At 40.7% G+C, this 25519-nt stretch overlaps 2 protein-coding genes across 2 annotated transcripts; one reads left to right on the forward strand and one right to left on the reverse strand.

Annotated features, from left to right (window-relative positions):
• Positions 1-449: 449 nt before the first annotated feature.
• Positions 450-13340, forward strand: fmnl1a (formin-like 1a). The gene is made up of 25 exons (XM_079643618.1): positions 450-1039; positions 3429-3512; positions 3872-3958; positions 4059-4132; positions 4767-4850; positions 4944-5087; positions 6445-6553; positions 6851-6927; positions 7008-7101; positions 7397-7471; positions 7584-7694; positions 8561-8710; positions 8789-8890; positions 9328-9910; positions 10289-10413; positions 10516-10718; positions 10818-11049; positions 11127-11195; positions 11276-11356; positions 11769-11898; positions 11990-12153; positions 12240-12341; positions 12427-12519; positions 12761-12872; positions 12973-13340. Exons 1-25 carry the CDS (start codon positions 854-856, stop codon positions 13035-13037), a joined length of 3336 nt encoding a protein of 1111 aa, XP_079499744.1. The 5' UTR covers positions 450-853; the 3' UTR covers positions 13038-13340.
• Positions 13341-13469: 129 nt separating this feature from the next.
• On the reverse strand, positions 13470-25501 carry LOC307015171 (uncharacterized protein). The gene has a single exon (XM_079643625.1). It carries the CDS (start codon positions 18579-18581, stop codon positions 18021-18023), a length of 561 nt encoding a protein of 186 aa, XP_079499751.1. The 5' UTR covers positions 18582-25501; the 3' UTR covers positions 13470-18020.
• Positions 25502-25519: the final 18 nt, after the last annotated feature.

The raw sequence follows: 25519 nt of genomic DNA on the forward strand, positions 1-25519 counted from the left end.
ATCTTTCCTCCTATACCTTGTCGCTCAGGGAAATCTACTCTTACCTGACTTATACATCAACCTGGCCTAACATGAAGGAAAGTGACTAAAACAAATGTAAACCCATGCAAATTAAACACTCTTTAAGATAATAATTTTTGGTGCAGTGAAAGTTAATTAATGGGATAACGTTTCTTTTGCCTGTTGGTTAATTTTGCTTTGTTTCTTCTGCACCTGCTGGGTTAGCAATTCTCCTTAAACTTCAACAATCTTTCTGCTTTCCTTCCTGTGCAACATTATTTTACTCTCTATCACCTACCACTATAGTAGTACAAGCACAACAGTTAACATGTTTATTTTCCACCTTGTCCTCCACCCCAGCTTCTGTTGCTGTCATGCACAGGAAGTTACTCTTCTGCTTTTGTGCTTCTGCGGTTTCTGTCTGTGTTACAGAGTGTGTCACACTCAACTCTCCTTCCTCTCACACGCAGCCCTCTCTAGTCACTCTCCAGGAGAGTTCTCGGTCAACACATATAGAGTCAAGTTAGTGAAACTAGGTGGGTCTTTTGCTAGAGCAGCAGGCCCCCACAAGGCGTGGTGCCTTATTCTCAAAGGTACTTGAAGACAGAGAGGAACAGGTTGATGGGAGGACAGACAAACCTTCTTTCATCACCCAACCTGCCCTCAGGACTCATGTGGATTTAGTGAGGCTTGGTGTTCAACTCCTAAAGGCCAAAATACTTGGTTTCTTTAGGCTTTCTTGTTGTTGTCAATCAGAGTGATCAGTTTGTGTCACTCTGTTTTGAAGTACACATATTTCTCAGAAGTTTGTTTGTGTTAAGCTTTCCTCCTGGATTACTTGTGGAGATTCGTGATGGGGAATGTGGCCACAGGGGCCCTGGAGCAGGAACAGACTGAGGGCCGAGAGGCCAGAACCTCAGTCGGAGGAGCTTCAGGAATGGGAGAACCCACTCCAACTTTGCAGAAGAAGCAGCCGGCTCCCCCCAAGTTGCCCATGCCCCCAGAGGAGGAACTGGAGGAGCGCTTCAATGTGGTGCTGGTGAGTGGACAGGCACACACCTTTACTGCACACAAAAATAGAGATGATGCACTTGGTGTATTAACAATAGCAGCTTGGGTTTTGTAATAGAGGCTAAATGTTAGATCTATGAAAATTATGCAGGTATATGATTCAGAGTCACAACTTTGCAATTGCCCTGTTTGAAAACGTGTGGGTTGTGACTGATTTATGCCGCCAAAAAACATTTGAACTAAATACAGACTGTAAGTGATGGCAACATTTCCCATTTTCTTAGATATTTTTAAGAATATCCAAACACTGAGGCCCATTTTCTTTCAGGGCCAGATGGCTACGTTTAAAAAAATGTCTGCTTTAAATGCGATCCAGTGAAGATGTCAATTTGCCAATGTGTGCTTTCAAAAAAGATCATCAATAGCTGTTCAGGGACAGGGTGATTTAGTGCATGCTCAGGCGGCTGGTCCCAAGGGGAAGTTGAGCAACTTATTTACATGAGTTAGACCATAAGACCGGAAAGCAACAGTTCCACCACTCTTTCAACATCCTTGCAACAAGGGGAAAATCCCAAATCTGATGATGAATACTTTAATTGTTTGAAAAACCATTAAGAATAACACATCAAAACGTATATGAACTATATAGAATATTGTATTTGATGATAAAGCACTAAAATGTCAAGGGGTGTCAAGAGCATTTTGACACCCCTCATGCTTTATCTCAGATTTTGTCTTTGGCCTCGACAATTGTATATATAAAGTGCCAACAACCAGCCTAATATGACCAAGACATTTTATACCTTAAATAAAATAATCAAAAAAGTGTTGATGATTTTTTTAAATGTCAAATATATAGTTCTTATGTAGGCTACCACATTATATATGTAACTTTTTTCATGTTAAGATTCACTTGACTTTTTCACATATGTTTACAAAACTTCTGAGAGTGTCATGCCACAAGAGGACATGAAATGTAAGTGTGGCTTTGTTCTAACGTTAACTATTTCAAAATATCCGTTTGACATGTTTTGCTCGGAAACGGTGGCCTGTGCCATTTGTACCTACAACGCCCTCACTGGCGTTGCATGAAAGTATGACCTCATTTCCTCCACCACATATTCAAACTTCAGAGCGAGGCTGTACCTTATTTTATTGTAAGAATTCAGGATTGATTGTTTGCCTAAATAAAACATTTTCCAAACTTAGGGAAATGTATATTACTTTATGTTCATGTAAGTTCATGCAAGTAACATTTCCTTTGTACCACAAAACCCACAACAGGACTCCTCCCTTCCCCCACCAAAGATGAAGCTTTATTTCACGACCAAACCACTGCTTGAATGTACACACTTATATATGTTATATTTAGGATACACACCCAGTATCAACTGATAATTCGTTATAATCATGACTTTTCTTTGTATTAGCTGCATAACCAATGACAGGTGTAGAGCGCAGCAGTGTTGTGAGTGTAAAGGAAGATTGTATCAAAAATCTACTGTGAGCAAAACATAGAAGTATTTAATTAAAGGCTTTTCATTTAAAAGAAAGTGATTGAGAACCCTACTTGCTCCAATACATGTTTCAAGTATCTTGCACTTTAATAACTTATGAAATTTTCTTTTCCACTAAAACTCCCCAATTAGGTTCTGAATAATCCATAATACTTAATGTGGGTTCATTAAATAATTCAGTTCTTACAGCAATTTGAGTGGGGAAATAATCTTTTTCTATCAGTCAAATATTTAACAGTAGGTGGAGGGAGATAAGTGAAACTGCCCTTTTTGCGCAAAATGTCAACACTTTAGTTGGTTGAGTCAACTGGCACCAAAAGGTTCTGGATGTGGGGAGTTCTTGATGCATGTAGAATACCATACAGATTATATAAAGATTATATGAATTATGAATCTTGGTTAGTCCTATGACAATTTTGCCATACCCTTATTAAAACAATGCCAGTAACAAAGTAAAGACACAACAAATATATACAAAATAATAAGTATGTAATAATGTGCCTTGTTTCAACAACTTTATCTTTACTAAAGGTTGCATGGTGATTTAAAAGTTGACATCATTATTGCACCGCCACATGTCAGTTCCTTCATTTCTTAGAAGTTGACACGAGTTAGCGTTGGTGCGTGGTGCCTACTGACAACCATCAACAAATGCATGCAAACATGAGTCATCTGTATTTCCGGCAGGTATACACCCTTTAGAAGGTACATCTGTGGTTTGGTTGGGTTGAAATTTGAATATTGTTGCCTAAGCAAGAAAGATAAAAAGATTACAACTTTTAAATGTTGTGCTGAATTACACTGGAGGTGTTCAATTGTAGAAAACAAAGCTCAACGTTTTTTTTTCATCCAGAGTCATATTCTTGCATATATTAATGAGCGTCTTTCTGTCTTTTTCAGAGCTACATGAACTTGCCTCCAGACAAACAAAAGCTGTTGAGTCAGTATGACAATGACAAGAAGTGGGAATTAGTCTGTGATCAGGTAAGAACTTGTTTTTTTTTTACAGATAAAGAGCTGCTTTCACAATAAAACCCAACATATATGTTGCAAAAATAATCATGAGTCAGGAAACTTCTTCACTGAGATAGAGTTGACACAAAGTACATCAAAACCCAAATAGGGTATGTGGTAAAGAGCAGAGTGCAGTGTGAAAACCCTGCAGCACAGTTTCTGTGGTGACAACTGATGGCGTCGGCATGGAAACAGTGAGCATTTGGTGCCTGTTGTGTTAACAAGGGGGGGCAATAATAGCTTCAGATGTGCCATCTCAGTCCAGTCATCTCAGTGTTGCTGATAAAATTGAATCAAAAGGTACTTTGACTCTAAAACGTCTTCCTCAGGAACGATTCCAAGTGAAAAGCCCCCCGTCCAATTACCTGAATAAGATCAAGAGCTTCTACCAGGATCAAGGAGGGGTGTCTCGCAGGGTCAGTGTAAACGACCACCTTCTTTTCATATTTAACAAGTCTTTAATTTTCTATCTGAACAAAAAGGAGGTCTTAATTCTCACCTCTTCTACTACTTTAGCTAAAGAAAAAGATTCAGGAAGCCACACAGGTCCTGAAAGATCTGGAGATATCCCTTCGCACCAATCACATTGGGTGAGCATTAACAGAATGATGATGTTCAAACACTCTGTTTTCCCTGTTATTGCCGCCAACTATCAATCTGTGGAAGAGATAGTGATGACAGGAATATCTTTTGGTTTACCAATGTGCTCAGCAAAAGAAACCCATTTTACTCTGTTACAAACCAGTGGCAACCTCCAGGTTTGAAAACTGGTTGCAACAAGAAGTGATATTTTATTGTAGTCTATGAAAAGATGATCCCACTTCTCACTTCATACATTTATTACCAAAGTGAACATGTATAATTCTTCTTCAACACAGCTAGAGGCTTATTTTGTAAATAAAAAAATGGAAAGGGCTTGTAAATGTTGAAGAAATACATAAACAAATGTATTATTAATGTTCAGTTGGAGTCAGTTGGAGTACACACACATAAACACAAACGCACATGAAGTTAACAAAGTACTGGATTGAGCAATAGCGCGGTTTATTGATTATGAATTCATCATTTCTCACGTAATGTTATTTCTTCCTTCTAAAGAAACAAACTCTTGCTTCACGTCTAATCTAAGTGCAACATCTTTAAGATATATTTACAAAGCATTTTGTTTATCAGTGTTTAATTCGTTCATCATCCTTTTTTTAAAAACGGTGGTTCCTTTTGTAGATGGGCTCAAGAGTTTCTCAACGAGCAGAATAAAGGTTTGGATGTCCTGGTGGAATACCTGTCCCATGCACAAAGTGATGCCTCGTGAGTACCAGTGTGGTTTAAAAACCCTCCGAAAATGACGATGCTCTTACAAAGTGACTATTTATCACAATGTATCTTATATTAACCCTTTAGGTATGACGCGGATAGTGCTGAAAATGGTGGCAGCCTGTCAGAAAGAAGAATGCCAGCAGAGAGGTCGATGGAAGACTTGACCAAGAGCCCCAGCAGCTCTCACTCACATGGCATGACCAGAGCTGCTCGGGCTCTGACTGTGAGGTAAGAATCTCCAGACATGAACCATTAGTGAGGAACAGCAACTATGAGGGTTCCAGTACTCAGAAATGTATAATTAATGATACATATAAAGTGCACTCCACATCAAGATTTCCTAGTAAAGAGGAACGTTCAGCTTCTAAGGTTGCATGCATAGTCAGACAATAGACTCACTAGGCAGAAGTGGTGTGGTGGTGCCGTATGACAGAGGTCATGCCATATCATTTTCTTAGTTCAAGGTTCAAGGTTTTTATTCTGTCATACAAACATAGCTACAGTTTAGTTATGACGATGACAATCTTAGGTCACAGGCTCCTCCAACAGTGCAACACCATAAAGCAGATACACAGAAATATCGTGCAAGTAAATAGTAATTACAAAAATAGTTTAAAAAAGTGAAATAGTGCAATAAGAGTCTATATGCAAGTTATTGGAATATGATATATTAGATCAATAGATACATAATTTCTAAGCAGCAGATGAATGTTATGGTTGTTTCAACAGTTCAGGTGTTTAACAGATGTTGTTTCAACAGTTCAGTTGTTGTGGTGCTGAACTGTGAACTGATCGGTTCCTTTTTGCAAATAACCTGTTTTGCAAGATCTACAAAAGAGTTAAACAAATTCTCTCATAAAAAGTGAAAAACTGAAAGATCAACCAACCGGAGAAAAATACAATTTGAGACGACCAGTGTGGCAAGCTAAAGGCCTTTTTCACTGAAAACATAGGAACCATTTAAATAAAGAGTACCAATACGTTATTTCCATGGTCTAGGAAAGTTAAATCAATATTTTTTTAAATAAGTTTTGCAAGTAAGAAACCAGTGACATAAATCTGGAGATGCTTTATACACAATGATTGATTTTGTGAATGCACAGGATGTTTATTTACTTTTTTCATCCCCAAATCTGCTTTGTTCTATATATAGTGTCATTTTTATGACATCAAATGTTCCCATATTCTCAGAACATTGCCTTTGGTGATGTATAACACCTTTTTCCAAGTCAATGCCCATGGAGCCATTTCAAACGTACTAATAACAACTAAATTAGAGATTTAGCAACCTAGTTCTTTTGGATTTGGGTTAGGGTTGAGAAGTGTTCATTTTCTCACACTGCATTCATTCACACTATTTGTTGAGTTTTTTATTCTTGGTTTTCCTTTCCATCTGATACTACATTTCAGCTGTCAGACAAACACAGTGGATATCCAAAACAGCCCTGGGAGTGTTGTTATAATTGGCAAACTGCTGTTCTGGGCCTCAACTTTAAACCATTTGCACATACAGCCGCTTCACCTTCTCTTTCCCTCTCCTCAAGAAATGTATTAATGTGTCTATTAACCTGTTATCCCTCCACAGAATAAGCTCCACTATTGGGAACAAGATTTATAAGAAATCCCATTCATCCTACCAGAGAGACGATGTGCATGTGTGCATAATGTGCCTGCGAGCCATCATGAACTACCAGGTAAAGCCTCCTAATCTGATTCCCTTACAGTGCAGTATTTGTCCAATACCTAAAGTTTTGCATAAAAACATGCTCTGAAACAAGTCTTTTTTTAGCCAGTGAGCTGACCAAACCAATGTTTTTCTCAATGCTGTTTCACTGTGCTTGGTAGAAGTAAAACACATTCTGAAATCAAACTACCGGTAGTTGCTTTTATAATGTTGTTTTTCTCAAACCAAACACAATCATGTTTCCTGCATCCTTAAACACAGCAGCTCTCTTGGGCACCAGCTGTTTAAGCTTTCCTTCTGTTTTCAGTCTGGTTTTAACCTGGTGATGACTCACCCATGCTGCGTGAACGAGATCACCCTCAGCCTCAACAGCAGGAATCCCAGGTGTGTGCATCTGTGTGAGAGAAAGTGTGTGTTATCTGTGTGCCTGTATCCCTCTCTAACCCCTTCCTATGCTGCAACAGGACCAAAGCGCTTGTGTTGGAGTTGCTGGCTGCAGTGTGTCTGGTCAGAGGAGGACATGACATCATTCTGTCTGCTTTTGACAACTTCACAGAGGTTTTTAAAGATATTTATTTTACTGTTTTGACTCTGACCGTTGTTTGTTCAGGCATACCGTTTTCCTAGACTTCCTCTATTTTATAACTCATGTTGTGACTGACACATTCCAAGCCTCACATGCACTTTGGGGATAATTTTAGCACTTATAGAGCATGTGGGTGTGATTGCAAAGGCCATTCAAGGGTAAGACATATATCCTATTGGTGTATCTTAGATCAGCTACGTAAAGGATATCACCCTTCCGCCCCCCTGTGGGCAACAATTAAAATGCATGTTTCCATTTCTTTCTCAGGTGAGCAGAGAAAGGAACCGCTTTGAGAAGTTGATGGAGTACTTCATCAATGATGACAGCAACATTGACTTCATGGTAGGCCCACACATTTTCGACCTAACACTGGCTGATTTCTTTATTAACAAATAAAGGGACCTTTAAATGATTGATGTCATTGAGTCTTTACTGTCCTTATGTTTCTCTCCAGGTTGCTTGCATGCAGTTCATAAACATTGTGGTCCATTCAGTGGAGAACATGAACTTCCGTGTTCATCTGCAGTTCGAGTTTACTTACCTCGGATTGGACAAGTATCTTGGGGTAAGTAACAATTATATCTTGGGGGTCAGTGAACATAGAATGGGGAGCATTTATCAGCTAAACAGGCAGATCATTCCCAGAGGAGATGGTACAGTAGAGACCGAATACAGAGATACAAAAAAGGTGATATTTGTTACCAGATACTCCAAATGAAAGCTTATGTTGCACAGGAGCAACATAATGTGGTATTAAGCTTTGTTTGCTAACATATTAGCCATTGAAGGTGTTTTCACATAAACACATCATTTATGCATGTCATTACCAGTGTTTCCCATCTGGTTAGTACTAATGCCCTTTCTCTTCCTTATTTATTCGGATGTTGCTGCTGCTTGCTTATCCAGTTTCCCTTTTTATTGCATTGATCAAATAATGACTTCCCTTCTTAACTAGAAGCAGATAAAAGATTAGTCAATTCATCGTTCAACAAAAACTAACTTTTGTTTATTGAACAATTATTTTTTTAACTTTTTCAAATAGGAATGTTCTGGTTTAAGCTACTTAAATTAAGATTTTCTGTGTTTTCTAATATTGTTAATTGAATATTTTGTATTTTGGACTGTAGTCTAATAATTGATCTCTCCCTGGGAAACTGAATTTGAAATTTTACAGAATTTTCAAACATTTTATAAACAAATCACATAATCAATTAATCTGGTGAATGTAATCAATGATGAAAATAATAAATGAGTTGCAGTCCTTACAGTATTAACTGCTAAAAACAGGTACATACAAATGTCTCAAATAACTGAATTTGTCTAGTTTCTGTAATTCAAAAATATTCTATTATCCCAATATAAAGTCCAACTGAGTTGACCCCATTATTGCCATATTTATTTGTTAAATAATTGTCTGTGTCTGTGTGTTAGCGTCTGAAGCAGACAGAGAGCGAGAAGCTGCAGGTTCAGATCCAGGCCTACCTGGACAATGTGCTGGATGTTGGAGCCCTGCTGGAGGACGCTGAGAACAGGGGGGGGGTCCTCGAGCATGTGGACGATCTGCAGGAACACAACATACAGGTCAGCTATTCAAATGAAAGACAAATTGCATTCTTGATCAGATAATGTGATGTTAAAGCGATGACCTCTTGGTTGCAGCTGGGAGCCCGGCTTGAGGAGATTGAGAGCCAGACCACGGAGAAGATATCTGAACTTGACACTCAGCTCATGCAGGCCACCAAGGAGACGGAGCTGCTCAAAGTAAGTGCCCCCCCGTCACACCAACACACTTTAATGAGATTAATTAGACAGCAAGGTGGGCCATTCTCACAGTGATTCATTTATAATGAGGTCAAAGGAGTGGCAGTTCACTTTATTTTCATAATCATAATATGAAAGTAAAATCTAATTATCTTTAATGTGAAAAAAGAAAGATTTGCACTTGTCAAATCAATCTTGAAATGACCTTGCATTTGACCACTTCTATGGAAGGCAATTGAAATACCATAACAATTATTTGAGATGGAGATTACATTTTACACAATAATGATTCTGTGAGTGAAATAAAGGACTCTGAAATGGAAGACGTGTTGTTGAGGTGTGTGTGTGTGTGTGTGTGTGTGTGTGGTGTGTGTGTGTGTGTGTGTGTGTGTGTGTGTGTGTGTGTGTGTGTGTGTGTGTGTGTGTGTGTGAGATAGGAGAGCCTGCGGCAGTCCTGCTCCCAGGTCAGTGCGCTGCAGCAGAGGGAGAGGGAGCGGGAGCTGGAGCGGGAGAGGGAGAAGGACCGGGAGCGCCTGAGCACCTCCGCCCCCCCCACCTCCTCAGAGCTGGAGCAGAAGGTCCAGGAGCTGCAGGATCGGGGGCTGCTCCGCCTGGGACGCAGCGCCTCCGGGGGGCTGGACATCCAGGTGGTGCCTGTCACCGTGGTGGAGTACATCCACACCCCCGCACTCCCAGCCGCCCAGCCTGGTGTCTCTGTCACTGATTCTGCTTCCCCACCCCCTCCTCCTCCTCCTCCTGGTGTTCCAGACGGGCTGGCCTCTCCGACATCTCCTCCTCCTCCTCCACCCCCTCCAGGAGCAGGACCACCACCCCCTCCTCTCCCACCTGGCGCCGGACCCCCACCTCCACCTCCCCTACCTGGTGCTGGACCCCCACCGCCGCCTCCTCCGCCCGGTGGTGGACCTCCACCCCCCCCTCCCCCACCTGGTGCTGGACCCCCACCTCCCCCGCCTGGTGGTGGACCTCCGCCTCCACCTGGAGCACCAAACGCTCTATCTGGTAAGGAGGCTGGCAGAAAAGCTTGATTTCTTTTCAAAGCAGTTTGTAGCCCAGGCGAAGTGAGGACACACCGCTTGGATTTCTCCCTATGCTGATGTAACTGATTTATTGCTGGGGACTGCTGCCAATTTCATGTTGTAAAAACAGCTGAGGGCTGATGGCTGGGGGTGTGGGTGAGAGAGGTGAAGCTAACTGTCTCTCTGTATCTGTGTATTTGCAATGGATGTTACGTAAGGCTTGTGTTTGCATGTGTTTTATCATTTTGTATTTGTCTCTATAGCAACTCTTTAAAAATGACATGCGCCATCTTAAGGGACTATACCTTCAATGAATGGAAATCTTATTTGTTTGATGATTCTCCTTTTCTTGTTTCATAAGGCGTCAAGAGCAAGAAGCCCATTCAGACCAAGTTCAGGATGCCGTTGTTAAACTGGCAGGCCTTAAAACCAAACCAGGTGACCGGCACTGTCTTCAACGAGCTGGATGACGAGCAGGTCTTAGAGGTAAGAAGCTCCAACATCTGTTTCCTTTGTTTTTCTGTCAGGAAACTACATTTCTTTATTCATCCTGACTTTCTACTCTTTCTCTCATTCTGTGGACATCAGGAGTTGAACATGGATATTTTTGAGGAACATTTCAAGACAAGGGCACAGGGTAATCCAGCAGACATTGCTACTATCAAGAAGAAGGTGGTCCAGAAGGCCCCCAGCAAGACCTCCCTGATTGACGGCAACAAGGCCAAGAATCTGGCCATCACGTTACGCAAGGGGGGAATCAACCCGACGGGCATCTGCACCGCCATAGAGACGTACGTGCTTCATGGACAATGTTTTGACATTTCTGAGTGATCCTCCTTTTTTGTCACTCATACAATAACTGGTGTAGCTTTTACTACTTTTCTGTCCAGGTATGACCAGGAGTCTTTGTCTATAGACCTGGAATTACTCGAGCCCTTCATACCATCAGATTTCGAGATGAAGCTGCTGCTTAACTATGAGAAAGATGGCCGCCCGCTGGAGGAGCTTGCCGACGAGGATCAGTTTATTCTACGCTTTGGGAAGATTCCTCGTCTGAAGCAGCGCATTAGCACTCTCACTTTCATGGGCAACTTCCCTGATACTGTCAAACGCCTGCAGCCGGTCAGTCTCTGTCATGCATTTAAAAATAGAACTGAGATCTGAGGCGCTCTTAAACTGATTTTGTTTTCCCTCCACAGCAACTGAACTCCCTCATCGCTGCATCGATGTCCATCAAGTCTTCAACCAAACTGAAAAAGTTATTAGAAGTGAGTAAAAGACAAACAAAATGAATTGTTCAGTATCTTCCAAATGTGTGAATGAGTGATTTATCATGTTTTCCCCTCAGATTGTTCTCGCCTTCGGTAACTACATGAACAGCAGTAAGAGGGGGGCGGCGTACGGCTTCCGGTTGCAGAGTCTCGACCTTGTAAGTAGTTGTTTATAGTTTTATTTTTTACTTTAAAGCAAGACAATTTCACTTATCAAATTAGAGATGTCTTTGTCTTACTCAAAAGACACGTTCATACGTTACTAAAATATCCTCTTGAGTTTGTAGCTTTTGCAAAAAACCTTTGACATTCATGTCTTTCTAAAATGTCATCTCTTCATAATTCTTCCCTATTAGACATTTCTTTTTGATTAGCAAAATAATGATGTTGTAAGGTCATGGTGACCTTGACCTTTCTTATCAGTTGTTTATAGGTTCCTAGAGGATGTTTCCAAATGAGAAACATTTTCCTAAATTGTAACTAGTGGTCACTGTTAAGAAAAAGTAAGCAGTCTTGAATTAAGTAAACTCAAATTAAGTATTTATCTTTGTCAACTTCCTCCCTTTTCAGCTGTTGGAGACCAAGTCTACGGACCGCTCGCAGACCCTCCTCCACTTCATCGCCAGCATCATCCAGGAGAAATACCCAGACCTGTCCAACTTCCACACTGATCTACACTTTATAGACAAGGCGGCTCTCGGTACATTTACTCAGTCGACCTGGCCAATTATGTAGCTTGTGATTTTAAATGTCGAGAAATACTAAACTGAATGTTGTTGTTTCTTGGACAGTGTCATTGGACGGCATTCTTCAGGACATCCGCTCATTAGAACGGGGAATGGAAATGGCCAAAAAGGAATTCCTGGTGCAGGATGACAGCAGGGTTTTGAAGGAGTTCATCAAGACCAACAGTGAGCAGCTGGAGACTTTAATCACAGACAGCAAGAAAGCTCAGGTCAGCCTGCAAAGCATCTCAAATGTACAACCTACACCCCACTACATGCTCTCAGACATGATTTCATCTTCCCGTCTGCTTTTTAGGAGGCATACGGATCTGTGGTGGAGTATTTCGGAGAGAATCCTAAAACCACGCAGCCTTCCATGTTTTTCCCGACGTTTGGACGCCTGATAAAGGCCTATAAGGTGAGGATGTGTGAGGGATTCACATTTGTATTTATTACAAATGTTGCATTTCAACTTGATTACATTTTCCTGTAATTGAACACAGATAGCACAGCTGGAGATAGAGCGGAAAAAGAAAATGGAGAGAGAGAGCAGCGAGGAAAAAGTGTCATCTCCAAACAAGGCCGGGTCACAAAAGGTACAATCACAAGTCTTTAAATGTTATATCAGAGATTTATTAACATTGTTTGTTTAATGAATTTTGACATACTATACGCCATATTTTTTATGAAACTTTCCATGTAATTAATACTTTAAGCAACATAAATAATCATCGAAAACAGATCCCTGACTATAACCCATGACAACCAAACTCTTAGAGGAATGGGAAATATATAAATTACCTTTGATTTCAAATGCTTTTTTTGTACCTTTGCTAGGGACCTCAGACGCCTAAAGTGCCCCAGATGGACCTGATAGCGGAACTGAAGAAGCGGCAGAAGCCTCAGGTACGCGAGGGGAAGGACGGTGCCCTGGAGGACATCATCACAGGTAGGGTAACACGATGCTTCCTGGTGGAGTCACACGGTGATATTTCAAGCGTGTTTGAAGTTCATGTGCTGTTATTTGAAACTCTCCTGCTCTGCCTCAGATTTGAGGAACACACCATACAGGCGGACAGATGGTCGACGGCCAGCCCAGCGCCAGGACCCTTAATCCACTTCTGGTGCATGAATTTTTACAAATGTAACTCGAGAAGAACATGCTTCAAAATGTTCTGTATATACAGTATTTTAAAATGTATAACAAGCCATGTGGCAGCGTGTTTTTTAGCCAAGATTTTAGAGTGAAACTGCTCTGTAAATAGAATTTGAATATTTAACTATTTTAACATATTTTAAAAGCAAAATGTAATTTGATTATAAATCTTTTACTATTTCTGTGGTACCAATTGGCTTTTGAATATTCAGTGTGGTTACCTATTGAGTAATAATAATAAAATCATGATGTTTTTTGAAATAGACCTACTGTATTTGTATGAGCACTTTGACCTGATGCAACATTTTAATACATTTTCTGTCGCTAAGGATGAATGCATTTCCTGACAACACAACATAAAACACAATATTAAGCAAGATCAGACGCCGCCACTGTACAAGAGAGCTGCACTTTATTGGACACACAATCACAGCAAAGTATGTACAAAAGAAGGCAGGTTCAACTGCCTACTGTCTTCTCACAGGAAAAACACACACATGTCTCACAGAATATCATGGCATCCACACTGATAAATTAGTATCTCCAGTATCAGTAGGCTTTTAAATTTATATATCATAGATCTATATTCTGTATTATTTTTGTTCTTATATCACACTACTCTACAAATGGGAGGACCGATCTGTGGAAAGAGTACACCATCACGGGTGACTTTTCTGGTTGGGGTGCGTTCCTTCTCGACATCCACCACTACCTTCATCTTCATCATCATCATCATCATCATCACATAACATCACAGTAAGACTGAACATGCCTGTGACACACATACCAAAATAACGTCTCATTCTTCATGTGTGTAAACCTCCTAACATAGAAACCCTTTCTCGTTCTCATATTTTTTGAGAAAACATGTAGACAACATTTTTTTTCAACTGCACCGTGCGATTGCTTTGAGACTATACATGCATTGTTTTGTATATATCTTTGTACCCATTGTCATAGTTTATTAATAAAACATCTTCTTTTGGACATAACAATTTGTGGAACTCGCTAGGAATGACTCAGCCTATTTACAGGTCAATTTTGTTTTTCTACTTTCGATGCCAACATTTTTGAACATCCACACATTCATGTAAAAATCTCAGATACATACTATATAATGTAGGTTTGTTATAAAAAACAAGATACAATGGCAAAGGAAGAGATTCCACTTTTAAATCACAAAGTGCCCTTATTGATCCATCTTGGGTGGTTTTAACAACTCTGGTGGTTTAGCTTAAATGCTACTTAAAGCCCCTCAGTGCAACAACTTGGACTTAATAAGCAAGAACATGTACTCCAACTGTTTATTCCACCTGTTGTTGTCTCTAAAAAGCTTTTGCACTGAGCATCCACATTGCTACCACTCCTGTTCACATGCAAACATGACACAGCTAAAAATGAAAGCCATGTGATCTCAAACGTCTTGGCCCATAATCTGACCTTTCACAGTAGTTACCACAACTTCTGACCAACTCCAACTAATACCAGCTGAATCACAAATACAGGATGGGGTGAAACCAAAAGAAAACAGACCACAGGTACAGAAAACAACCCCCTTAAACACGCAAATAGTAGCAAAATAAGCCCCTAAGCACAGGCACTGGTCCAGCCTCTCACACCTCAATAGTGACCCTTCACATAAGGAGGCAAAGGTGCAGAAGAGCTGGACAAGCATTTTCAGGGACAAGCTTTTCAAAAATCAAAATTACATCAAATCCAACTCTGTATTCGTAAATAAAAACCCTATAATCAAAAAATGAACTTCAGCGTATATTACAGAGGCTAACTGTTATCTATACAGATATCGTTAAAGAAATATAAAAATGTTCTGCGTATGAATAAATAATCTCAGTGTGAAATGTAATATCTCTCAATGAATTAAAAAAGGAAAAATCTGTACAAAATGGTCACTAATATATAAAACTGAAGAGGTGATGACATTTTACAGTATATAATTTAATCTAGGACTATATATATATATCACACTTTTCTTCACAATTATAATATCATACACAAACATCTCACTTAGATATATTTATATATGTATACTTCTTCTATGTTTGATTTCAAGTTTGCATGAGTTTCTGCGACGTGCCCTCCAAGCCTCCGGACATGTTGAAACCACAGCCCACTAACACTTATAAAAAACAAAACAAAAACATTTCAGAGAGCACTGTCACGCAATTCTGGGAGGTTTCATCTCAAACTTAACTTGAGGAAAGCAGCCGAGCGTGAACACTCCCTCCCCAGCGCTCACCAGACGCTAATGCAGCAGATTTAATTGATGGGAGAGTTATGGATTTGGGTGTGGAACAGCATGAGTAAGTGAATTACTTTCATTTGACTTCACTCCCCGGTGCTTGAACCTGCCTTATGGAGCTACAGAGCGACCGGTGAGGCTAAATACGCCGTAGCTGTGCACATTGTTAGAGCTCAGGGAGTGTTTAGTACACACTGCAACCTGACACACTCTGCTTTTCAAGTGTTGTTTTTCTGCAAAAGATGGAAGCAAGACAATTCTCGCAGCCTCTTCTTTGGGTAAAAGTGTTCTTCTGTCTTTGCTGCTGATCTAATACTGTTATACAAGATCAACAGGGGATTTGTGGAAAGTCTTAGAGGCACTGGGAAAAAGATATCAGGTCCTTACAGACAAACAGGCAGGAGTTTCAGGAAAGAGCACGGGAAAAGTGCTAATTACATATTTCACACACTGTTACTGTCATTACTGAGGCCCATCAGACTTTGTCCTAAAATAACCTCAACAAGTGTCATTTCTTTCACAGACGCCCCACATTACAGACACAGCTAAGTGAGACGGGGAAGAACAGCCGCTGTCACACCCTTCCTCTCATCTCTTTGGCTCTTTCATATCACAAACACTCTCCATGGAGACAAGAAGCCGTCTTATTAAAGAAGCCTTCAAACAAAAGTCCCCAAACTAATCCCCTCTTCTCAAGCTGCATGCCATGTGACACAATCCACTTTCGGACATTTTAATCTCATGCCACAAAGAATCGATTTCACACAGTCTTTCTTGTGAACCACTGGAAACACAAAAAAAAAAAAAACTTTGTCGATTCAACCTCATCACATCCCCAGTGGGCAGCCTTAAGGCAATAACACAGGCCAGGGGCTTCAGAGTGTGCAGGGTTTACACTCAGGGAATCACTGAAGGGCCTTTAATGTGCTATACATAGAGATAACTTCATCTACTGTCATTGATGCACACTAAAGGCCTAACATTTATAAATGTTTTAACATGCAGGTAATAGAACCAAATGAAGGAACAACAATATTGTTAATCTAGCGTACAGTCATTTAAAAGAAACGGGGATTTTCTTTCCTTTAAGGAACATTTGTAGCTTTGTGCTCATAATTCTTTAAGCAGATTCACAAGATCAACATTTGAGAAAAAGGTGTCAAGTGTTTCAGAGGAAAATGTGCTTTCTTTATATTCCTATATATCTAAATCTCAGGCCCTTCAAGGGTCAAGCTGCGTGAAGTGTCTAAATATGTGCGGATTTTCTTTCTTTAGCTTTCAAACACTGCTTGAAACTGTGTCAAGTGTTGAAGTGCGATCAATTCACTGCAGTGCAAGAAACATTTTGTTCCTGTTCAAAGAAGGTATTACGCATCGTTGTAAGCTGCTTCCCATCAGAGTAACTTTGAAGTTCAAAGAAGATAAGTGTCCTAAAATAAAGCACTTTATATTTCTGCTCTTTAGATTCCTTAAAGGGTGAAATGGTGTTCTTGTCGATGTGGCTCTTTTCAAGCGGTGCAACTTGTGACTTGAGAAAAAATGATTCATCCCTTATCAAAATGCTCTAAAACAATAACAACAAAGAACAACAAAGGTTTCTGCACACAGGTTCGTTTTACAAGTGCAGAAGGAGTGACAGAGTTACTCATCAGTGTGTGCTTGAGTCTTTGGGAAGGTGTGTGATGTCAGGTGCTGAAATGCCTTAGCAACCTGTAGGACGTGACTGCGGAACATCCTGATTGTCATTATTTACTTGTCAATACAGATATACAGAAATTCAATCTCTTTACAATTCACTGTCTGCGTTCTTCCTTCCTTTTTGTGTAACTGTGCCTCTATTCTATTTTCAGTAAAGGTGTGCTGTCATAAGACCGCTCCTTTCAATGTGCTTTTGACATTTTTAAGTCAAGATGTCCTATAGTTGTTCCTAATTTTCCGATGCAAGGATTTCCTCCTGTAAGGGTTCATATAAATATTTAAACAGTGTGACATGTCAGACAGTGGAATGTACACTTGCAAAAAAAGTGAGAACAATCATGTAAACTCTTTACACAGTGTACAAACAGAGGGGAAAATATAGCACCAGTTTCAGTTTAAAACACAGGTGATGCATGAAAAGCCACGAGTTCCCTTTTAACACAAAACCATAATCATCACCTTGATCTACTTTTTTTTTTCTGAGCACATTCTGCCAGGTGACACAATATGAACCTGAACAAACACGACTACTGGACTCACTTGGTGATTATTGCAGCTCTATTTTCTATGATAAAAGTCTATAAATGATGTCTACTCCACTAACAACCCCGTTGAGTGAGGGGTTTTATGAGACTGCTACTGTCAGTAAATCCATCCAGACCACATCAGTTTACAGCAGGCCCGTTTGTGGGCTCTCTTTCTGGCAAACTGCAGCATGAGTGTGGGAGAACTGCAGAGGAACTATGGAACCAGATCAGAGTAGGACACATGTCCAAAAAGAAGATAGTGACTCCATGTACGGTATGGTAGGTCTTGCCATGGAGATATGCAGAGTGCATACTGGAGTGAGGCCAAAAAAGCAGAGAGGACAATCTAAAAAGTCCTGAAATATGACACTCAAAGATGCTCCAATTTCCCATAATGCATATGTGTTCTCTTTATGGTTCATAATATGATGGTGCTTCCATCCATCCTCCTTCTCTTCAGGACCCCGGGGCGAGGTCCTGCTTCACTTGCCCACTGCCCGCCTCCTTGCAGCTGTTGACGCTGGGCTGGGGAACGGCAGAAGAAAGGGTAAGGGAAGGCTTGGGAGAGGAGGGAGACAGGGAGGGTGTCGGGGTGGTGGGTGAAGCAGAAGAGGAGGGGGATGTAGCGATGGGAGTAGAAGGGGAGGACTTGCTGCTGGGCAGGGGCAAGGAGGAGGCTCGCTGCTCACGTAGGAGGCGGCGATGGCGGAGGGTGGAGGAGAGGAGCAGGGCCTCAGCGCTCAGGCCGGAGGCGGACAGGCTGGCCAGAAGAGCCCTGGCTTGGCTGGTGGAGCCTTTCAGGGAGGGCAGCCCCTCCCGGGGGGGCTTCCTCAGGCCAGGGGTGAACACTGCTGCAGGAGAGGGTGCTCGGCCTGGCAGAACTCCCGTTTTGATACCAGAGAGGTACGGCTCAACACTACCACTGTTCCCCACGGCCTTCAGGTGAGAGCGAGGACACAAAAGGGGGGGCAAGGGAATGGGGGGGGTGGGGGTTTCAGGGATCAAAGGGAAAATCATGAAAAATTAAAGTCTCAAAATTGGTTGGCAACCGTCCCCCTGCAGCTCCTTCCCACACCCATCACAGTCAAACAGCCCGTGCGTGCATGCTTGCACACACAGACTTTGGAGTAAACACTGGAGATATGAAAGAAGCTGATGGAGTCAAACGGGTGGATAGATGTGTGTAGATCTCTGTCAGGCAAACGGGAGGAGAAGGAAGCTAAAGAGGCTCCACAAGGCAGGTGGCTCACTGCTGCAGGGTCACAGGGACAGGTCGGGGGTGCAGGGCGGCGTGGGTTCACACAGGGTGGCGGGAGGGGTGGAGTTGGCCACAGACGAGACGTGTAGTGGAGGGGTAAGGGGTGGGTGAGGGAAAGGTGAGAACAGAACAAAAGACAAACACAGAATATTGTTATACAGGTTGAAGTCAGCATGTGTGGTGCAAGCCACGAGACCTGCACACATGATGACCAAACCGTTGATAAACACACTTTTGTCTTAGGGTGCAACACTAAGTGACAACGTGTATAAGGTGTCTTTATTTTGACACGTTTTAATGATTTGAACTCATTAAAAATGCAAAATATCCTGATGAACAGGCAGCATTACATTTTCAGTTTCCCTGTGTAATGCTAGAATGAGTCAGTAGATGGCACTGTTCCAACAGTATGAATCTCACACATTTGTCATAACATGTATTTTTGGTAAAGCTAAATTGAATGCATTTAACCAAAAAGGTTTGTAATTTCTATCTTTGGGGGGGCGGGGTGTGGGGCAGAGGAAGGAAAAGACACAACATTGATGACAGGGTTGAGAGACGAGCAGGCAAGAACCATATCTGCATTTTATTGTAAATAATTTTACACTACAGGGACATTTTATCTACACTTTTTTATAAAAAAGCAACAGGAGGGGCGTTTTTGCATTAGCAATAAAGCCATTTTGATTACGGGGATTAGCGCTGTATGAAAGCAGAGCAGGTGGGCTCGTCTGCTGGGAGGCTTTCACCTGCAGAGCACGGGTTGCCAACCGTCCCCTGAGGAAGGGGCTGTTCCTTCTGCATGACAAACTCCTCTCAAGCCTGGTCAACACATTTGTCCCGGTGTGTGCGTGCTGCAGAGTGTCCTCCCTTCATCTCACGCATGCCAGAGATGCCTAGCAGCCTCCCAGGACAAGTCTTGATAACCCCCAGCACCTTGAACTAACCTGTTTTACCAACAGAAGTAATACACAGCTGAATGGGAAATGGAAATAGGGTTCCACATCGTGCCCTCCTTGATCTGTGCCATAGCAAACAGGGAGAATTTGTGGCTTTGAACTCATATCCAGGACACGGATTCAAAGGATCCTCAAGTCTGGGATGCTTTAATACTTTGGAGTAAAGCTTTAGTGAGCAGGCAGCCTTAGCACCATTAGCTCTGTTAATATACGCATCAGAGCCTAAACTAGCTTAAGAACCTGAGTATTAGGACTACATTTGCTCCAATGATCCATTTGGACTACATTATTTGCAGGGGCTTGACAAAGGTATGACCCTAACATCTGAATGGCTATCCTGGAACTAAAGCTGCTGATCCCAAATATTCAAAATGACCATTATCTGTCTATGTCACAAAATGTGTCCACTGTCCACCATAATATTTTATTTTGATGGTAAAATAAGTGGGTAACTCGAAATTGGCAGTGCTATACCCAGTACACACGTAAAAAAACAAAAAGTGTTGCCAGTGCATCTTGTTTTAGCTGAGTGCAGATGGTACACAGCCATGTCTTCAAATGTTTTACTGTCCGTCCAGCTGGCTCTTATGATATGTTAATGTGTACCAGCTGCCCTTCATATGAACTAGTGGGAAATGTCATCATCATTGTGTTGTAGATAATGCCACCGATGCTAAAGATATTTATATATTTTAGATCTATTTACATATTGGCTGGAGACTCTGAAGTGGTGTGCTCCTTGCTTCCTTGTTTGTGCCCAGTTTAAAATGCCCTAGAAATGTCAGTTATCATTCGGCCAGAGGAAACAAAAGAGAAAACACCAATGGGAACTGGGTTACTAGTTGGGGGTCACATCTAGGGAGTTGTGTCCGGGGAAGGTTTAAGAGAAGAGACATCTTTACCTTCATATGTTGCCAGAGTAGAGAGTTCACCCACGGTGGGCACGTCTGATTAGAACAACATTATCAGTCAGGTGATCAGCAGGTGTCAGTTTGAGGGAGAAATAAGAGGGAGGGGGCCCTATGGAGGGTTGCCTCTAATATGAATCATGTCTAGGTTACAGTTATGTTAGAGGGCTGTGCAATATATACCTGGCTGCTGTAAAGTGTGTGATTTAATTTTGACATCTTAATATATTTTTTAATGCATGCTTCTTGGCAAATGTCCCCTTTGTGGGACGAATAAAGGTATTCTGATTCTGAAAATGTGGATCCGAAAAAGACATATGCCGAAAACTGTGACTGTTCTGACGCGGCCGGTACAAATATAATCTTTAAAAACCTGCTTGCTTTTAAGTTCTGAAAAAGAAGTAGGAGTAGGATTTTCATAACAATTTTTTAGCTGCCATAATTTGCGTTTCTCTTTAAAAACATCACAAAGTCAGTGACAAGAAAATAAGGATTCAGGTGAAGTAAATATACAGTCTGCAGACGTTTTTAATGAGTTATTCAAGACTGTATGCAAATGAGTCAGCCAACTTCATCATTTCCTCAGATGAGCTGCAGATAATTAGTGCGTTTTTACAGAAAAGTCAGCTGTTTCATTGTGCGAAACTTAAATGCCTTAGAACAAGGGTCCCCAAACCCCCGGTGTTACTGCCGGGCTGCGAAATAGCTGTGATTTTATCGTAATATTTGCAGAATTATAAATATATAAAAATATTTTATCAAAAAGAAATCAATTATTATAAAACATTTTTTACTGTATTTTATACCAGTCATATTATTTCATTCAAAACATACAAAATAAATCAAAATTAGTTAGCATAAGGTCTCTCCTGCGCAGAGAAAGTTACAGGTGGTGCGCCAATAGGAAGTGGAGCACACAGGAGACAACCGTTTAATCGCACTGTTATGTTTGTGGGGGAATGGCAGTGCATACATTATTTTAGATATATTTTGAACTCTGACTTCATTTTAAGGACATTGCGGCCAGGGGTGTAGAGCTATTTTTTTATTTGTAAAGCCTCCTTCACTTCATGAAATGGCTGCAGCATCAGGAGGCAGCCTCTGAGAAGTGCAGCACCAGCGTGTACACACCGCCTTCACTGTGTTCCCCACTGCAGGCTGCTACGTTTCAACCACACACACCTCTACACACACACACATCGAACGGCCCGATTATTGCCCCTATTACTCGTTGTATGAAGGAAATGTCCGGTCACAGAGGCGCATGATGTGTGTGTGTGTATGTGCTCTGCTCAGCTCCGCTGTGTGTGTGTATGTTCGGTGTGTGTTCAACAACGGCATTTGTTTTCAAATGACTATGAACAGTAGTTTACACACATCTGGCCAACTCCATAGGTATGTGGGTGTTCCCAAAAGAAGTTAATCTTAATCTCGATGTAGTGCTAAATGCTGTCGGAGTGCACCGGAACGAACGCCCCGGTATGACGTTATTATGGCTGGCAAACAAGCCCAGGGGTCTCACTGACATTTCAGTTATATCAATATGTGTACAGTGGTCCTAATTTATTTGAATTGTATCCTGGTTTTAAACGTTGTTAATATGTTTTGGATGCATATTGTTCTATTATATGTTCAGGCTGTTACATACAATTAGCCACTGTTGCCACCTATATTAGGCTATATTATATTAATATTTGTAAAGCGGTTCTAATTTTTTGTTTTAATTGTATCCTGGTTTTAAACGTTGTTAATATGATTTGGATGCATATTGGTATTTCTTCAGGCTGTTAAATACAATTAGCCTCTGTTGCCACCTGCTGGTGAGTAAATATTCAAATCAGTTAAAATTGACAACCGGTCCGCAAATTTTTTTTTATGTATCTGCCAGTCCTTGGCACAATAAAGGTTGGGGACCCCTGCCTTAGAAGACACATTTTGCTCCATCCATATGTAAGCTTCATTGTCAGAATCTGTGCTGTTTTTCTTAGTTTAACATTAAAGACATCAAGAAGCCGACTGAGACGGAGCCGATTTAAAAGCAACAGCTTGTTGAAACCAATAACACAATGTTACATTTTCAGCCTGGTGCCTCATTAAGGTTTAAAAGAGGTTGCTACAATATTTGTGTGTTGGCATTTTCAACCGAGCTCGTATTACAGCATGCGTCCCTGCATGGTTAAAAGAGTTCAGCTTCAAAATGTATGAAACCCAAACGTGTTTGATTATAAATGACATCATACAAAATTAATGAAAATATATGTCAAATATTTAAATAAGCCGAGAAGTTTTTTAATAATTCAAGACATAATTAAAAATGTACTTATTGATGCCATTTTATCCCTATTTTTCATTATATTAGAATTGTATTTTTTCAAAAGTCTGTGTATATATATTTTTTATTATGTTAATTATTTGACAAACTCACTTTCCATACAGTCGTTCTTTAATATTTTTACTTTTTGTAAAAGTGGTGTAATTGTGGCTGTTGCTGCTCTTGCTGACAGGAGCTAACTGGCTACAATTGGTGAACGTTTTTTAGCCTACTTTCCAAAGAGGAAAGGGCACATGTGATTGACTGAGAGGCCAGAGAGGATCTTATACAGAAAGCCAGCACAACATACCCGCATTCTATGAAACCTTTGGCATCCTTAAATACAGCGTATTCCTGCCAAAGAATCCAACAGTCTTTATTACTCAAGCTAAAGTCATCTTGATATAGTCTTCATCCAGGTGCCTAAAGCAGGTCGCAACCTGACTGTATGAACTGGTATTTTGCACTTCCAAAATGATGTCATTATTTCATTTGTGCCTCACAAATGAATCAAAAAATGTGGCCGATTTATTTAACTAGAGGTAAACAATTATCTTTTGTGGGCCAATTAAGATGTTGTTTACTTTTAATTACTGTGACGTTTTTTTTTAAACATATGGGAAAATGTGATTATTGATCTCAAAATCCTTAATTTGCTTAATATGAAACACTTTGGAGTATTGTGCATCTGTAGTAGAGTATACTAGTAATGAGAGTAACTAAGAATTCGTTGTTGAGAGTCCTCTGATTCCCTAGAGAATAGCTTCGGCTTATTTTTGTATAACAACCCTTACCTACTGCTGCTCTAAAGGACTACTTAACCTCTTACAGTAACTACAAGCTGCTCATACTTCAAATTTCGCAAAATGCAGCTATTGTGAAAGCCGCCACAGCTGACTGTTCATTCTCTTGTTTTAAGTCAGCTGGTTCTTTGTTTCTTTTCGTTATTCGTCATGCAGTTGTGGGATGTTGCCACCCTAAACAGCTTGGCAACAACTTCCCACGCTGACAATTAGCTTTGAGAGCCCACTGTCCCTTTGAGGATAGTGCTTTCACACATACAGCTTCTTTGTACAATGGCTGTTTTGAACAGTTTGTTGACAAAGAGAGAGGGCCCTGTGCGAGTGTCATAATGAAATAATAGGAATCATTTTGCTTTTATTATACAAGTGTGGGAATCCACTCTACTTTTAAATCACAGGGATTGAAAAGACTGGCGGAAGGAAGAGTGAATAGGATAGACGGGCAGCGTGCGTCAATTGCAGAGTAGAACATGGAAGAAGGAAAGAGACATAAAGAAGAGGAAACGTGAAAGACGTAATGGTGGGGAAAAAAGAGCTGTCCTCTTCATACTGAATAACCGCTGATTGCCAGCGACTAAAGAGGCGATTATTACATGGCACCGCAGAGATTCTTCCCAATCTCCTCTTAGTCTGACGCCAGCAAAGCTTCTTTATGTCCCCATCTCTCACACATTCATTTCTTTGCAATCTTCAAGCATGAATTTGTTTCTGTCAACTTCAGTGGAGTATGGAGGTTTAGGTTCACTCCACTGCTCTTGTTATTTTTCAAATTACATTGACATTAAGCTTTTTTTTCTTCCTCTGTGCAGAAAGCTTCTCCTGGCTTTACTGGACTTACATGCTTCAACAGTTCAATTTCCTCGCCTCCAGAGGCCATCAAGCATCCTAATGTCCAGTCCTTTGCCATATTTGACTGAACACTGAAGTGCTGGCGAATTAAAGTTAGTTAAGCCTGCTATCAGGGGGAGATACCAACATACAGTATGTATACAAAGAGGCTTACGCAGGGAGTTTCTTCTATATTGATCCAGACCTAAACTTGTTAATTAGGGCAAAGCAAAGTAAAGTATTTTATAACTTTTTAATTGGTTTAAATACTATACTTAGAGGTGTTAGGTATAAAAATCCGGTTTAGATTTAATTGAAACACTTTTCCTCATCTGTGAGCAAAAACACCGGCAGAGAATACTTTCATCTATTTTCACAAACTCAAATCAATGAGACTTTGCCATCAACAATTTACCGTCATTAACTAGCTGGTTTAAACGCATGAATCATAGCCACTGTCGTTAAAATAAATACATAAACAGACATCTTAAAGATTAGGTATACTGTAAGGTGAAGAGTGAAGCACGGTGGGAAAATGCAGGAGTTCTGTGGGTACCGGGTGGAGGTGAAGAACGAATCAAAAACAAGGTCATCAAATGTGCCTGTGCCTGTGATCAAAAACATTACTATATAACTTTCTTGATTTATAGCAGCCACAGATCATTGCCTCTCTTTGCTCCAGTTTCAAATAAAGGACAATGTAATAAAAGGCAATTTGTTATAATGATCACCATCTTCATTTTAATGATTGTCTACCTCTCTTCTGGACAAGCTTTTTCTTACATTTCCTGAATAACATGTATGTATCGAATACCATTGAAGAGTGTGCTAAATACTGTACAGACCCTGCCAGATCAAGCCTGCATTAGCCTTCAGAGAGTCAAGTGT

This window comes from Notothenia rossii (assembly GCF_949606895.1).
Source record: "Notothenia rossii genome assembly, chromosome: 8".
Taxonomy (NCBI): Eukaryota; Metazoa; Chordata; class Actinopteri; order Perciformes; family Nototheniidae; genus Notothenia; species Notothenia rossii.

What these genes read in the sequence shown, in the direction of transcription:
- LOC307015171 (XM_079643625.1), bottom strand. Translation starts at nt 18,581, where the DNA reads ATGATTTTCCCTTTGATCCCTGAAACCCCCACCCCCCCCATTCCCTTG.
- fmnl1a (XM_079643618.1), top strand. Translation starts at nt 854, where the DNA reads ATGGGGAATGTGGCCACAGGGGCCCTGGAGCAGGAACAGACTGAGGGC. An exon ending in GCTCGGGCTCTGACTGTGAG is followed by an intron (nt 5,088 to 6,444) that starts GTAAGAATCTCC and finishes ATCCCTCCACAG; the next exon opens with AATAAGCTCCACTATTGGGA. An exon ending in CCTGGAGGACATCATCACAG is followed by an intron (nt 12,873 to 12,972) that starts GTAGGGTAACAC and finishes GCTCTGCCTCAG; the next exon opens with ATTTGAGGAACACACCATAC.